At 50.1% G+C, this 13,719-nt stretch overlaps 1 protein-coding gene across 3 annotated transcripts in view; it reads left to right on the top strand.

Annotated features, from left to right (window-relative positions):
* The first annotated feature begins 1,487 nt into the window (after positions 1-1,487).
* The window catches only part of FGD5 (FYVE, RhoGEF and PH domain containing 5), a 116,981-nt gene continuing 104,749 nt past the window's right edge, over positions 1,488-13,719 (top strand). For 2 of the 3 annotated variants that reach the window (XM_037051153.1, XM_037051145.1), the window contains exons 1-2: positions 1,488-1,805; positions 10,292-12,959. In XM_037051153.1, coding sequence (XP_036907048.1) covers positions 1,793-1,805; positions 10,292-12,959 — 2,681 coding nt within the window. In that variant the 5' untranslated portion in view covers positions 1,488-1,792. Of the gene's footprint in view, positions 1,806-5,581; positions 5,689-10,291; positions 12,960-13,719 lie in introns of all 3 variants that reach the window. The other variant, XM_037051163.1, reaches the window with a different exon arrangement.

The raw sequence follows: 13,719 nt of genomic DNA, 5'->3' as shown, positions 1-13,719 counted from the left end.
ATCATACATTTTTAGTAAGCACCTCATATACACCAGGAGTTCTGCTGGGTGAAGAAGGCCCTCAGGTATTCAGAAACCTACCAGCCTTCCAATAATGTATGAATGTATGAAGACAGAGGTCAGGAATTAAGTTCTCACCCCAGTAAGAAGCTGGGGAAACTGGGACGTCTTCTCTCTACTTTTGTACCATTTGAAGCATATTTGGCCAAAAAGAAATGGGGTAGGTCATCTAGGGCAGGTTGTCTCCAACTGTGATGTGTATACAGATCACCAGAAGATCTAGTTAAAATGCAGATTCTGGTTCAGTGGGTCTGGGGTTGGGCCTGAGGTTCTGTACATCCAACGAGCTCCTGAGTGACACCCATGCTTAAAGCCAAGAGGTGTTTCATCTACGCAGTGAAAACACCTGGCTGTCCAGGACCACCTGGCACAAAGAATGGCAGTCAGACCACCCCTCACTCTGGCCCTCTGTACCAGGACTGGACACTACCAACTCTCTGTTCCCCGAGCCAGCCACCTCAGGCCACGCCTTTTCACACCTCTAAATCTTTGCCCAACTTATTCCCTCTACCCGAAAGGCCTTTCCTTTGCTTGAAGCCCCTCCGCTCCAGAGTATCCACAAGCTCCTGTGCATTCCTGTCCCCATCCAGGCACTTATCCTGGGAAGCAGAAAGAACAATCAGATGGGAGGTGGAAGTGGAGGCTTGGTAGGGGCTATCTCAAGGAGGTGCTGGTGCGTGAACAAAAACAGGCTCCTATCATCCAGGTCTCCCTCTCAACATCACCTCCTCTGGGAGGCCTTCATTGATCACCCATTCTCTACGCCAGTGGTTCTCAAACTTCAGCTTGCATCAGAAAGACCTTAGAGGTTCTGATTCAGTGAGTCTGGGGAGGGTTTCAAGAATTGCACTTTTAACAATTCCCATGCTGGTTTGCACATTTGTGTCTCCCATCTAAGCTCCACGAGGCCAAGAATTTGCGGCTGTCTTGTTGGGCGCTCAGCACAGAGTCTGGTGCAGTACTGAATGAAGGTCCATGAAAATGAAAATAAAGATGGACGGTCCGTTTGGCAACGTGACGAGGAAGTCCCCACAAGACCAATTCGCCGGCTCTGCCCTCGCCCCGATGGTAGTCTCTTGAACTTTACGCGGCTCCCCGAGTCCCCGAGGCCACGGTCCCTTTAAATGTGCACGGGGACGCTTCGCCCCTCGGCTCCCTCGATCCCTGACAGAGCAGAAAGGGAAAAAAATCCTTCCTCTTCGGGAGCGGGAGGAAACGTCTAGGAGGGGGCGGAGGCGCGGCGGCGACGGCAGAGCGCAGACAGAGGGGTCGCGGTCAGCGCAGCGAACCCGGCGCGGAGCCCAGAGCCAGAAGCGGACGCGACGCGGCGCGCAGCTCGGGCCAACGCCCCCCACGCGGCGCGCTAGCGCCCCCTCCCCGCCCTGCCCGCGCAGCCCCGCCCAGCCCCAGAGGCTCGCGCCCCGCGCCCCTGCTGCCCAGCGCCCCGCGCTGAGTCTGAGTGTACGCGACGCCGCGCGCAGTCTCTACCGCCGTCTCCCGCGCCCCGCGCTCGCGCCACCTCCCCGGTCCCCCAGAGCCCTGGAGGCTCGCGCCCAGCACCCCGCGTCCCTACTGGCCCTGCGCCCCTCAAGAAGTACGGCGCGTGCCGGGGGGCGGGGCGGGCGCCAGGGGGTGCGGGACCCGCGGGGCGCTATGGAGTGAGGCACGGAGCGTTCTCGAGCACGGATTGACGGACGGATCGACGGGCGGCCCCGGGCTCTCGCGCTGGAAGATGAACAGAGCAGGTAGGAGGCTTCGCTCGACCTCGGGCGCCAAGGGCTTCGCACGAGGGGGTCCCAGCCGTGAGCTCCGAGTTGAAGCCGGCGGAGCGGCAGGAGCGACGGCGGAGAATCCCGACCTTGCCTACTCTGCCCGGCTTCTGTTGAGATAGGGGCGGGTCCGGAGTCCCCTCACAGAGGAGGCTGAGAATCATCTGGGGCCCCCGTCCTAGTCGTCCAGCCTCAGGGACGCCCCCTCAGTCTCGGCAAGGCCTCACCCTGGCCGTGAACGCCCTCATCCCACTCCTACGGCGGCCCCCCGAATGAGGGATCCCTAGGTAGGCGGACGAAGACGCTCCCTTCGCAGAGGGAACCTGGTTGCGCCCCTACACCCTCATCTCATCCCTGCCAGACCCTCGCTGGCCCCTCAGGAACCCCTCCTGGCACACGGGATCCGTCCTTGTCTCCCCCACATCGGGTCTATTCCTGGTCCTTCATCACTCCGCGGTGGCGCACCCCTAAGAGATTTCCAGCTCCTTTCTCTCTCTCCAGACCCTGGGACTTGGAGCTTACTCCCCGGGTAGGACTAAAATGCCCTAAATCATTTCTCCCTGCAGCACCCCACTCCCTGGCAGCGCCGTGGCCGGGGCCCACTTTGTGCCTCGCCCAAGGGACCGAAAGCCAAGGGGACAACCCTGGTGGAGGCTGAGCCGCACTCCAGTGGTTTCCTCCCATCCCTCACGTCTCTGCCCTGTGAATCTGACTCTCCAGCTCAGGGATTCTTTGCAATCCAGAATGCGTTTGACAGCAAATATTAGCGATCTAATATTTGCCATTAGCGATGGCAGTGGAATGCCATTTAGCAGATTTAGCGACTGAGACTCAGAGATGGGCGGTGCCTGGACTCCAGTTCCTGGGATTCCTGACTCCATCCACCGGGAAGGCAGGAAGTTCCCTGAAAGAGTTAGCAAGGGAAGAGTCTTAGCTAACTTGCTTCATCCGCTTGCCAAGGAGCGATTGTTACTCTCTTTTTTTCTCTTGGATTTAAGCAAAAGGCAGTCCTCTCCCCAACCAACACCCTGGTCTGAAGCCGTAGGCCAAAACAGACATCCCTAAAGAAACAGGAAGCCACCATTTTGACTGTCTTAGAACCATATCCTGCTGCCGCTGTTGTGTTTGTGTGTGTGTGGTGGGTTTGTTCTTTTTAAACTCTTTTAAATGAAAAAAAGTCATTGTTTTAGGATTGAGGTGCAGATTGGAGACATTGGCTGGACTGACCTAAAGAAAAAAGGAGCCACTTGGGGACTTAGGAATGTAGCAGCCACCTCCCTGGGTCCAGGCCCTTTGGTCGCTGAGTCAGCGGACAGCAGGACAATTAGAGTGGGTCCCAGATGAAGGGGGAGGTAGGAGCAGGGGTGCCACTTTGTGGGACTGGAAAAGGCTGGAGTGGGTCCCAGCATCCAGCCAGCCACTCCTTGGAGGAAGAAGGTGGCCTCCTGCCTCTTCTGGCATAGTCTGCACAGAGCGAGGCTAGCTTTTTCCTACCCTCCTAATAAAACTCGCTTTAAAACAATGGTGAGAGCATTTCCAGCTTTCCCACGTTTCACTGCTCGGGCAAGCCCTTCCTTCTCTGAGAATCTGGGGGATGGAGTGAGCTGGAATACACTGAGCGGCTGGTTTGGTCCCAGTAAATCTTAGCAGTTGCTACTCTTGGGTTCAGCCATCCTGTAATTTGTCTCCAGCATAAACCTGCTTCCTCTCTGTGTGTGGTGGCAATGATAGAAACCTCACGTCATGAATTCTGTGTGCCATGCTCTGGATTTCCTTGTCATGTAGCATTGTGGTTCACAGACTCCATTGGACTGAATCTCAGAACCACCATGTACTTTTATGTGACTTTGAGCAGGTTATTGAACCTCTCTGTGCTCCAGTTTCTTCATCTGAAAAATGGGGATAAGACCTTGATCATTGAGTTCTCATGCTTCAATAAAATAAAGCATGTAAGGTGCCTAGAATGGTGTCTGTCCCATTGTAAGTGACCAATAAACACCTCCTAATATTTATTGGGTACTTACTATGAGTCAGGTAGTGCTTTAAGTATTTTATACATGTATCAATGTGGTTTTCACATTGACCTGGTGAGGTGAGTGCCCCTGCTATCTCCATGTCATAGATGGGAAACTGAGCTGCACGGGGATTTAATGGTCACTGACTTGATGGGGAGCCAGTACAGGACTGACACACAGACTGTCCAGCTTGAGAGCCTACTTTTTTATCCAGTGTCTAACACATAGTAGGTACACAGGAAGTGTTTGCCAATTGACTTTGCTGGTCATCTTATGTCTGTTGTTTCCCTTGAACTTCTCAGAAGTCTTCAGAAAAAAGGTATTTCTTCCATGTTACCAAGAAAGAAACTGAGGCTCAGAGAGGCAAAGTGATGTGCCCAAGGTCACACAGCTGACGTGTGGCAGAGCTGGGATTGAAGTCCAGGCTCTGTGTGAGCCTGGGGCCCATGCTCTTCCACCTCTGCCCCATGCTGTCTTCCCATAAAAGCCCTGTGGTGGATCACTGGACTAGCTTAACAGCAGCCTAATTAGAAGTCATCAGGCTTGGTGTGGACATTCCAGCAGGCACCCAGGAATGAAAGTTAAATTAAGATGCAATTGGAAGGTGAAATTGGAAGATAATTACTCTTGGAACATATGGTTATGAGAGTTCCAGGGGGAGTATAGTGAACTGCAGTTGAAACAGACTCAGGGACTAAAGACAGGGATGTTAGGGGACGTAACAGCTGTGAGTTTAATAGGTTGTAGTCGGCCAGAGCAGACCGACTGGTGTGGTCCTCTCACTCTACAGATAGGGGAACTGGGAGGAAAAGGGACTTGCCTCCAATTAAGGGCAGAACCAGGAATGGAAATCAGAGCTCTGGACTGCTATTCCAGTTCTTCCAATGCCCCTTCTAATTGAACCTCTACACAGCTGACAAGGGAACAGTGAGCATGAATGTGTGAGTGACAGATATTTAATTAAAGCAGAGAAAGAAAATATAAACTCATACACGGGGCTGGCCGGGGATGATTTCTATCACCAGAAGCTGTTAAAAATCTCTTCCTCCTGTCACTGTGGTTCCCCTACCCCCCCAGTTAACTCTTGGCATCTTGTCTTGAAGGGTACTTGCATTCAAGTTATTCTCAGGCATAGCAAATTGCCAGGAGGTCCTGGGCATTGATAACTCAGTCTGGGGAAGTCATAACCCCCAGATTCTGTGATACAGGGAGGAGAGAAGTTTCATTCAGCAGCTGGAAGGAGTCAGGAGGTAGCAGCTCCATCCATGTTGTGTTCTGAGTAGTTAGAAGTTAAGTTTAACGCAGAGAAGGAACCCCCAGCTCTGATTTACGCTGTAATCCTCCTACCCTCATCATACTTAACCTCAGCCAAACTGGACTCTACTACACTCTCAAAGGGTTTTGCATCTAACTGCCTCTGGGCCTCTTCACACTCTGTTCCTCCTACTGGGAATACTCAACCTCCTTTTCAGTTGTGAAATCCTCCCCGTCCTTCAGCGTGCACCCCAGTGCTTCTTCTCTGAGCTTTCTCCAGGCAGACTGGGTCTGAGACTCATGACTTTGTACCAAGAGCAGGGGCTCTATGGTTCCTTTTTGTGAGGAAGCAGAGCTGGAAGCCTTTGTACTTTTTTCATTTTCTTTGCTCCCTCCTCAGTCTCCTTTGCTGGTTCCTCCTCTCTCCCTCCTTGGTCCTGCTATTTTCTCAGTCCACACTGCTTTGCTTGATGATTTCACCAGGTTCATCCTTCCATCTCTGTGATGGATACCTCCAGCCATACTTTTCCCAGAGCCCAGACCAGAATACCCAAGGGCCCACTTGACGTCTCCACCACAGTGTACGAAAGGTAACACAGATCTAACATGTACAAACTGAAATTTTTGTTTTCCTCCGTAGCACATGCAGGCTTCTCCAGCTCAGTTGGTAGCAACTTCACTTTTCCAGTTGCTCTGACTCAAAACCTTGGTACTGTCCTTGACTTTTCTTTTTCTCTTACACCTCATATCCAAATGGTCAGTGTATCCCACCAGCTCTACCTTCCTGTTTGGAATCTGACTCTTTGACCATTTCCACTGCTGCCAGCTTGGTCCAAACCTCTCTCATCCCTTGCCTGGATTATTGGAAGAGCTCCTCACAGGTCTCCCCGCATCCACCCTCACCTCTTCTATTAATTTCAACACAATAGCCCCAGTGACCATGTCCTTCTCCCTCGTAAGGCCCTCAACAATCTACACCCTCCCAAGAGCCCCTGTGACTTCATCTCCTGCTTCTCCTTCTGTCTCCCTCACTTCCCTGTAGCCACTCTCACCTCCGTAAACATGTCGTGTATAGTAGGTTCTGGCTTTCCTCACCTTTCAAGTCTTCGTTGTAATATCTTCTCCATGAAACCTGTCCTGGTCACTCTACTTAAAATTGCAAAAACCCTCGACTCCTAATGTTTTTTCTTAGACTTTGTGATCATCTAATATCATACAATATGTAAGATACCCTTTGTATTTGCTTATATCCTACCAGTAGAAGATAAGATCCCTAAGAGACAGTGTCTGTGTTTCATTTATTGATGTACCCAGAGATTCTAGATGAGTGCTGGGCACATAGTAGGTGCTCAATAAATATCTATTTAATAGCTATCAGATCAAAGGAAATTGGATGGGAGCTAATGAAAGTCACTCACTTTGTGGTCCGTTAGTATTTCTGAGTTCTAGACTCACCCGTCCTTAAATTTCTTACCTGGCTAGCTGCTCCTGGTCTCTTTGGCCTCAGTTTCTCTGCATTTTCTCTCTCCTCTGCCTCACTGGAAGCCGAGAATCTTGAGTTTCCCCTGTGGAGGAAATGCTTAGGGGCCAAAGGGTCAAGGCAGTGGGTCAACTGCCTACAACAGGAAACCCACACTCTATCTGTGCCCTGCTCCAGATTTACTGAGTCACCCCATGCCAGTCATCTGCCCCTCTCTGTGCCTCAGTTTCCCTGTCTTTTAATGAGGCCTTTCTTTTTTTTAATATTTTATTTATTTATTTTAGAGAGAGGGGAAGGGAAGGAGAAAGAGTGGGAGAGAAACATCAATGTGTGGTTGCCTCTCATGTGTCCCCTATTGGGGACCTGGCCTGCAACCCAGGCATGTGCCCTGACTGGGAATTGAACTGACGACCCTTTGCTTCACAGACCTGTGCTCAGTCCACTGAGCTATACCAGCCAGGGCTCAATGAGGCCTTTCTGATTCTGGAATCCTCTGATCTCAGAGCTGGAAGCAGGGCTTGGTTGCTGCATACTTATCATTCCTAAGGGCTCTATGGAGAAGGCATTTTCTTTCAGGATCACGCCTCAGACACCCACTGTAACCTTTCCCGGGGAGATGGTGCCCACAGATCAATAGCTTGATTGGATGAAGGATGGGGTGGGGGTGGGGGTGATACAGTCAATGTGACGGTCATTTTTCATGGCCTTTCTGTCCCTCTGTCAGGTCTCAGGGTGCCCATGTGAAATACCACCTGTTAAGGATGAGAAATGAGAGTCCCCGCCCCTCAAGAATAATTTCATGCCCGTACCTGATGTTAAGAGCGTGAAGCTAATATTACATACTACTGCATATCAGTATAGAGCAAGACTTACACCAGAGGAAGATATGGGATAGGCAAAGACTGACTTTATTAGAACAATAATAGCTACTGTTTATTGAGTGCTCCTTTGTGAAGGCCTGCTGCTAACCACTTTTAATATATATCTTTTTTAAAGATTTTATTTATTTATTTTCAGAGGGAGGGAAAGGGAGGAAGAAAGAGAGGGAGAGAAACATCAATGTAAGAGAGAAATATTGATGGGTTGCCTCTCATAAGCTCCCCAACCAGGAACCAAACCCGCAACCCAGGCGTGTGCCCTCACCAGGGATCAAACTGGCGACCTTTCACTTTGTGAGATGACATCCAAGCAACTGAGTGACACTGTTCAGGGCTATTATATATCTTTTAATCTTCACAACAGCCCTTTGGGAGTAAGTGCGACTGTTGTACCCGTTCTACAAATGAGGGAATTGAGGCTCAGTTTCATAGTGTGTAAGTGACAAAGCCAGATTTTGAACACGGATCAGCCAGGCTCCAGAGGCCCACTCTCTTACTGCACAGTGAGCTTAGTTGTTTAAGCTCCAGATTTGGGTGGCTTTTTTTCACCCCTAGTCTGGACTGATATTTTTCTAAATGAGGATATACTTGATTACTTATGGAAGCAAGGAGCTGGGAAGTCACATATTACATCTTGAAGATACTGGGTTGTCGCCTGGATGTTTAGGGCCGGGGCACTGTTGCAGACAAGTGTAGATGCGAGTTAGGCGGTTGATGCCGTGGGTGTGTTAACAGTGGGCACTTCAACAGCTGTGCCTCTTCTCTCCCTTTCCCGCTCACGGCTACCACATCTTACAGCGGGCAGTGTTCCCGCTCTAACTTTCTCCCCCTGCCCCTTCTAATTAGCTGTGCACTGGGAAACCAGACAACCAAGTTTGTTAGATGTGCTCGTATGTGCAAAGTGTAAGTAAAAGGGCTCTGAAATGAAACCCTTTTAGGAACAGAGTGCACAGGCTTTGTAACCCTGCATTCTTATTTCTCCAGGCCTTTATTCTTTCCTTTGGGGCCTCAGCTAAATTTAATGTGGTCCTGCCAGTTTGGGGAGATGTTATTGATTTTGGCTTCAGACATTTTGAATTGAGGTGACATCTCCATCTCCCATAGAGATGTCTCATGTCAGAGCTGTGCTGACCTACCAGCCATAGCCACCGGTCACATGTGGCGACTAAGCACTTGAAATGTGGCTAGTCTGAACTGTGAGCTGGTGTATGTATAAAACACACTTAGTTCAAAAAAGAAGGTCAAATAACTCACTAATAAATTTTGTATATTGATTGCATGTTGATCCAAACATGGTTCGCTGATTACGTGATGGTATTCAAAATAATATTTTAGATATATTGAGTTCAAAAACCATATTGTTAAAATGAATTTCACCTGTTCCATTTTGACTGTTTAATGTGGATATGAGAAAATGAAAACGTACTATGTTGATATAAATGTGGCTCACATTATATTTCATCAGACAGCTCTGGATTAGATTCTACTGGGGTTAGGTGCTTCAAGCCTTTACCTGAGAGTCAAATGCACGGGGAAGAGAAGAGGTTGCTGACAGACCTCCAGCCCTCTGCTCCACCCTCTTTCTGTCACAGCCAGGCTGGCGCTCTGAAGCTGCTGTGCGTCAAACGCAAGCCTTAGTGGGGATGGAACTGGGGGATGAGACCTGGGCTGGAGTGAGACTTATACCCCCTAACACATGGGAGCCAGGCAGGTCTTTTGAAATGGGCTTGTCAGGATGGAGTTGCATTCCTGGAAATCTGCTCTCCTCACTCTGACCGGAAATCAGAGGCTCAGAGATTCAGGCAGGAGGCGTGGGCTGGCTTGTGGTGGGAGATGTGTTGAACTTGGAAGTGGGTGACTACTCTCTTGACCCTATGCTTGTCCAGGTCCCTTCCATCCTGAAATATTTAGCTGAAATTTCTCCTCCAAGAGGTCTTCCCTAGCCACAGCAACTCTTGCGTCTTCAACTCTTCAACTATTGCATGTATGTTTGTACCACATCTTTTATTCTGCTGAGGTTAATAGGCTGTCAGCATTCACAAGGGAGGAGGCCTTTTGCAAACATCCATGTTGTAAAATACCATATCATTTCTCCCATGAAATTCAGATGCCGTAAAGTTTGGATGCAGGGCGCTTAGCTGGACACCAGTCTGTACCATATGGAATTCAGAGGTGACCCTCAGAAGAATCATACAATACATCACTGTCACAAGCCTTGGGTGTACCATTCTTGAGGGAATGAGATAATGGCTACTCAGTTATAATATTTCAAGGGCATACAGCTCCGTCCTCCAACTGTGCTGTTAGTCTTGTCTCCACAACTCACCTGTGAGCAGTCAGCAGAGGTGTTCTTCTCTTCTTGATCCTAGAAGGCCCTACTGTCTACGGTGCTATGCAAATAGATGCAGGTATTCAGTGAATTAACTGTGGAATGAATGTACGCTCTATGGTGGCAGCAGGGATGGTGACTGCCAAGTTCAACATTGTCTTTTGGGTACCTGGCACATAGAATGTGTTTAATCAGTAGTTGTTGAATAAATGAGTGCAGTGATCTGCACACCTTTATTTGATGGGTACAAGATGTCATTCATTTGGGTTTTGTTAGCGGGACTGTGTAGAAGAAAGGTCTGGCTACTTTGTTTACAGAATGGATCTTTAGTGGAAGATCAGGGGATTTTAAAGGTGATGGTGGAGACATAAACCTAAGACAAAACATGGTAGATTGGATTCACATGAGTTGGGAAACCATCTTCAATGTTATCTCAAAAATGATAAGGAGGAGTGGAAATAAAGGTAACTGTACTTTTTGTCTCCTTCTCTATTTTCATCCTTTAGATTCACCAAAGCCACCGGTTGCTCCCAAGCCAAAGGCTGCCAGTCCCCTCATGCCAGTGACAGCACCCAAATTCCCTTCATCATCCAGACCCAATAGTCTTCACAGTCCCAACTCCATGTCAAGGGGCCCAAAACCCCCCATCGCCCCTAAGCCCAGGCTGGATACCCCCACCGAGTGGAGGGCCAGTGTGTACATGATCAACAGCTTGAACAAATGCAGCAATGGGAAGTTGCTCTGTGTGGACAGGGGCCTTTATGAAGAGCAGCAGTCCAACCGGGAGTGCTCCGAGGCCAGGGCTGATGAGGATTACATTGTGGTCCCTAGAGCTCCACCGAGAGAGGACGAGCCCAGGGATGGGGAGTCTGTGGAGAATGCAGTCATGGTGCCTCCAGATGCCACTGGGGAAGAGGAACCTCAGGAGGGGGTTGAGGAGGAGGGGACAGGAGCTGCTGAGGAAGCAGCAGCCCCAGCTGAAGTGGCGCTGAGTGGAGAGGCTGGTGAAGGTATGGCCCCCATTCCTGAGAACTCAGGGGCTGATGATTGTGCCCAAGACCTGAGGGCAGAGGAGCAGAATCTCACCAGTGAGGAGGAAGAGAAGCTGGTGGAAGAACACAACATGTACAACCTGGAGGACAGGGGCCCTTGGGATGGAGAGGCAGTCTTTTCGAGTGACATCATTCTAACTCAAGTTAATTTAGAGGGTCCAGAAGCACCTGGCAAGGAGCCTGGTCCCCCTGGGATGCCCAGGGAGGCAGGGGAGGATGGTGAGGAAGGCGGTGCCAACACAGAACCAGGGGCGCCAGATGAGTATGCGGATTCTGAGAGGCCTGCCGAGGGGGATGCTGAAGATGCCAGTGAGGAACCCTTAGAGAATGAGGGATTGGCCACGGGCATCCAGGAGGTGGACATAGTCACAGAAAGCCATGACATCTCTGAGGAGCATGAAGATGCCTCAGGTGACGGCCACCAGGATGAACCAGCTGACCCAGATGAGAAAACTGATCAGGAAGAGATGGCAGCAGCCACCCAAGAGGAGGCAGAGGTTGCTCGAGAAGGTGAAGACTCCCTGCAGGGTGCACCTGCCGAGGAGAGCTGCCAGATTGTTCCTTTTGAGAATGACTGTGAGGACGACTTCGTGACTTCGCTCTCAGGAAGTCCCTATGAGCTCTTCCCTACAGAGAGCACCTCTTTCTGTAGTGAAAGCTACTCTTCCTTTTCTGAGTCAGTGAAAGGTTTAGAGTCAGGGCAGGAAGCAAAGTCGGGGACATCTGCAGAACAGAACACCATGGCTGGAACTTTGTGTGACCAGCATGGCTCCCTGCAGGATGGTACCGGGGAGGGCCTCTCTGCCCCTGATGTGGTGATCTTGCCAGAGGATGAGGATGCCACAGACGACGCACTCACCAACCCCTATGAGATGGGAGTCGACTTGGTGTGCGGGACTGACCCTGGAGAGGGAGAAAAGCCTGAGACACAGGCTGCATCAGATGCACTGAGTGGTTATGGCTCGAAAGAAGAAGTAAACTCTGAAGCTGAGGGTGGCCTGGTCCCCATCGACAGAAAGAACATCATCTCAAGGGCCAGGCCCCACTCTGGGAAGGTGGCTGGCTATGTCCCAGAAACTGTCCCAGAAGAAACTGTACCAGAAGCCGTCTCCTTGTCAGCCATTGGCATTGGAGGTACCACCGAGGAGGCAAGAAAGATGGTTCTATCATTGGAGGGGAAGCCACTGGAAGCCAGCAGGGCCTTACCAGCAAAGCCCAGAGCCTTCACTCTCTACCCTCGTTCATTCTCTGTAGAAGGCCGAGAGATCCCCGTCTCTGTGTACAGGGAGCCCGAGGCATCTAGCTTAGATGACCATCGAATCAAAAGGAAAGATGACAACCTCTCTCTGCCCTGTGTGATTGGCTCCTCTGGGAGTTTCTCCCAGAGGAACCACCTACCGTCCAGCGGCACATCAACGCCGTCTTCCGTGGTCGACATCCCACCACCTTTTGACCTGGCCTGCATCACCAAGAAGCCCATCACAAAGAGCTCTCCCTCACTCCTGATCGAGAGCGAGCCCCCAGACAAGCACAGCAAGAAGAAGAAGTCATCCTTTAAGCGGTTCCTGGCACTGACTTTTAAGAAGAAGACAGAGAACAAAGTGCACGTGGATGTCAACGTGTCTTCTTCCAGGTCCTCTTCAGAGTCCAGCTACCACGGGCCCTCCCGGCTTCTGGAAATTGACCGCAGGAGCCTCAGTAACTCCCCTCAGCTTAAGGCCCGGACTGGCAAGCCCCGGGCTTCTGAATCACCGTCCTCTCTCATTTTCTACAGGGATGGCAAGAGGAAAGGCGTCCCCTTCAGCAGGACAGTGTCCCGAGTAGAGTCCTTCGAAGACCGCTCCCGGCCCCCCTTTTTGCCCTTGCCCCTGACCAAGCCCCGGTCCATCTCATTCCCCAATGCCGACACTTCAGACTATGAGAACATTCCAGCTATGAACTCGGACTATGAGAATATCCAGATTCCGCCCCGGAGACCTGCCAGAGCTGGGACATTTACAAAGCTGTTTGAAGACCAGAGCCGAGCCCTGTCTACAGCAAATGAAAATGATGGCTATGTGGACATGAGCAGCTTCAATACCTTCGAGAGCAAGCAGCAGAGTGTAGACCAAGAAGCGGAAAGGTACTGTGAAATTAGTTTTCTTTGTTGTTTAGCAAGTGTAACTGTCTGAGAGGCAAACTTAGGTGTAGGGCACAGAAAGGACCTGCTTTTCAGCCTCATGCTCTATTTCTTTCTAGCTGTGTGACTCAGGTGAGTGGCTTTACCTCTCTGAGCCTCAGTTACATCATCTGTGAAATGAAATTCATTGTACATCAGGGCAGAGTGTTTGAGGAGACCAGAATAGATCATCTATGTGAGAGTGTTACCTAAAATGCTAAATTCAGTACAAATGTGAGTGTGTATATTTGCATTCCCCGGGGGATAGTTCTCATCTGGGTAGATGGCTTGACTTCTCCTCCCTGGGAAAGTCATCAAGAGAGGTTTTGGAATCTTGCCAAACAAAATATCTTTCACCATCAGGAAAATACCCCAAATTGAGATTTATACCTTTTTATTATGTAAATATACACTCTACTGAAGAGAACTAGAAAAGATCATTTATTTATTTAAAAAGCCACGGTTGCCCTGAGCTAAATTTCTGAATAGAAGTCTTTAAGAGGTACATCAAGCTGATTTTTTGCCGGGGGAATTCATTCACCTTGGCAGTGTGAGTGAAACACTGGAATTGTTGAGAGCGGTGGGGGTTTTCTGGTCCCGCCTTCACAAGACTCACTGAAAGCCCTTACTGATCACGTGGGTGATTGCCAAGTCTTGCCGTTCCTTGTGGATGCAACTTAAAGATGATACAGTTCGGTCTCTACCAGTCAGAATTCATGAAAAG

The sequence above is a fragment of the Sturnira hondurensis genome, unplaced genomic scaffold (genome assembly GCF_014824575.4).
Source record: "Sturnira hondurensis isolate 20B ecotype Veracruz unplaced genomic scaffold, ASM1482457v3 Scaffold0000867, whole genome shotgun sequence".
In the NCBI taxonomy this organism is placed as follows: domain Eukaryota; kingdom Metazoa; phylum Chordata; class Mammalia; order Chiroptera; family Phyllostomidae; genus Sturnira; species Sturnira hondurensis.
The sequence above is the reverse complement of the archived record's forward strand: the minus strand, read 5'-3'. Positions and strand labels throughout refer to the sequence as shown.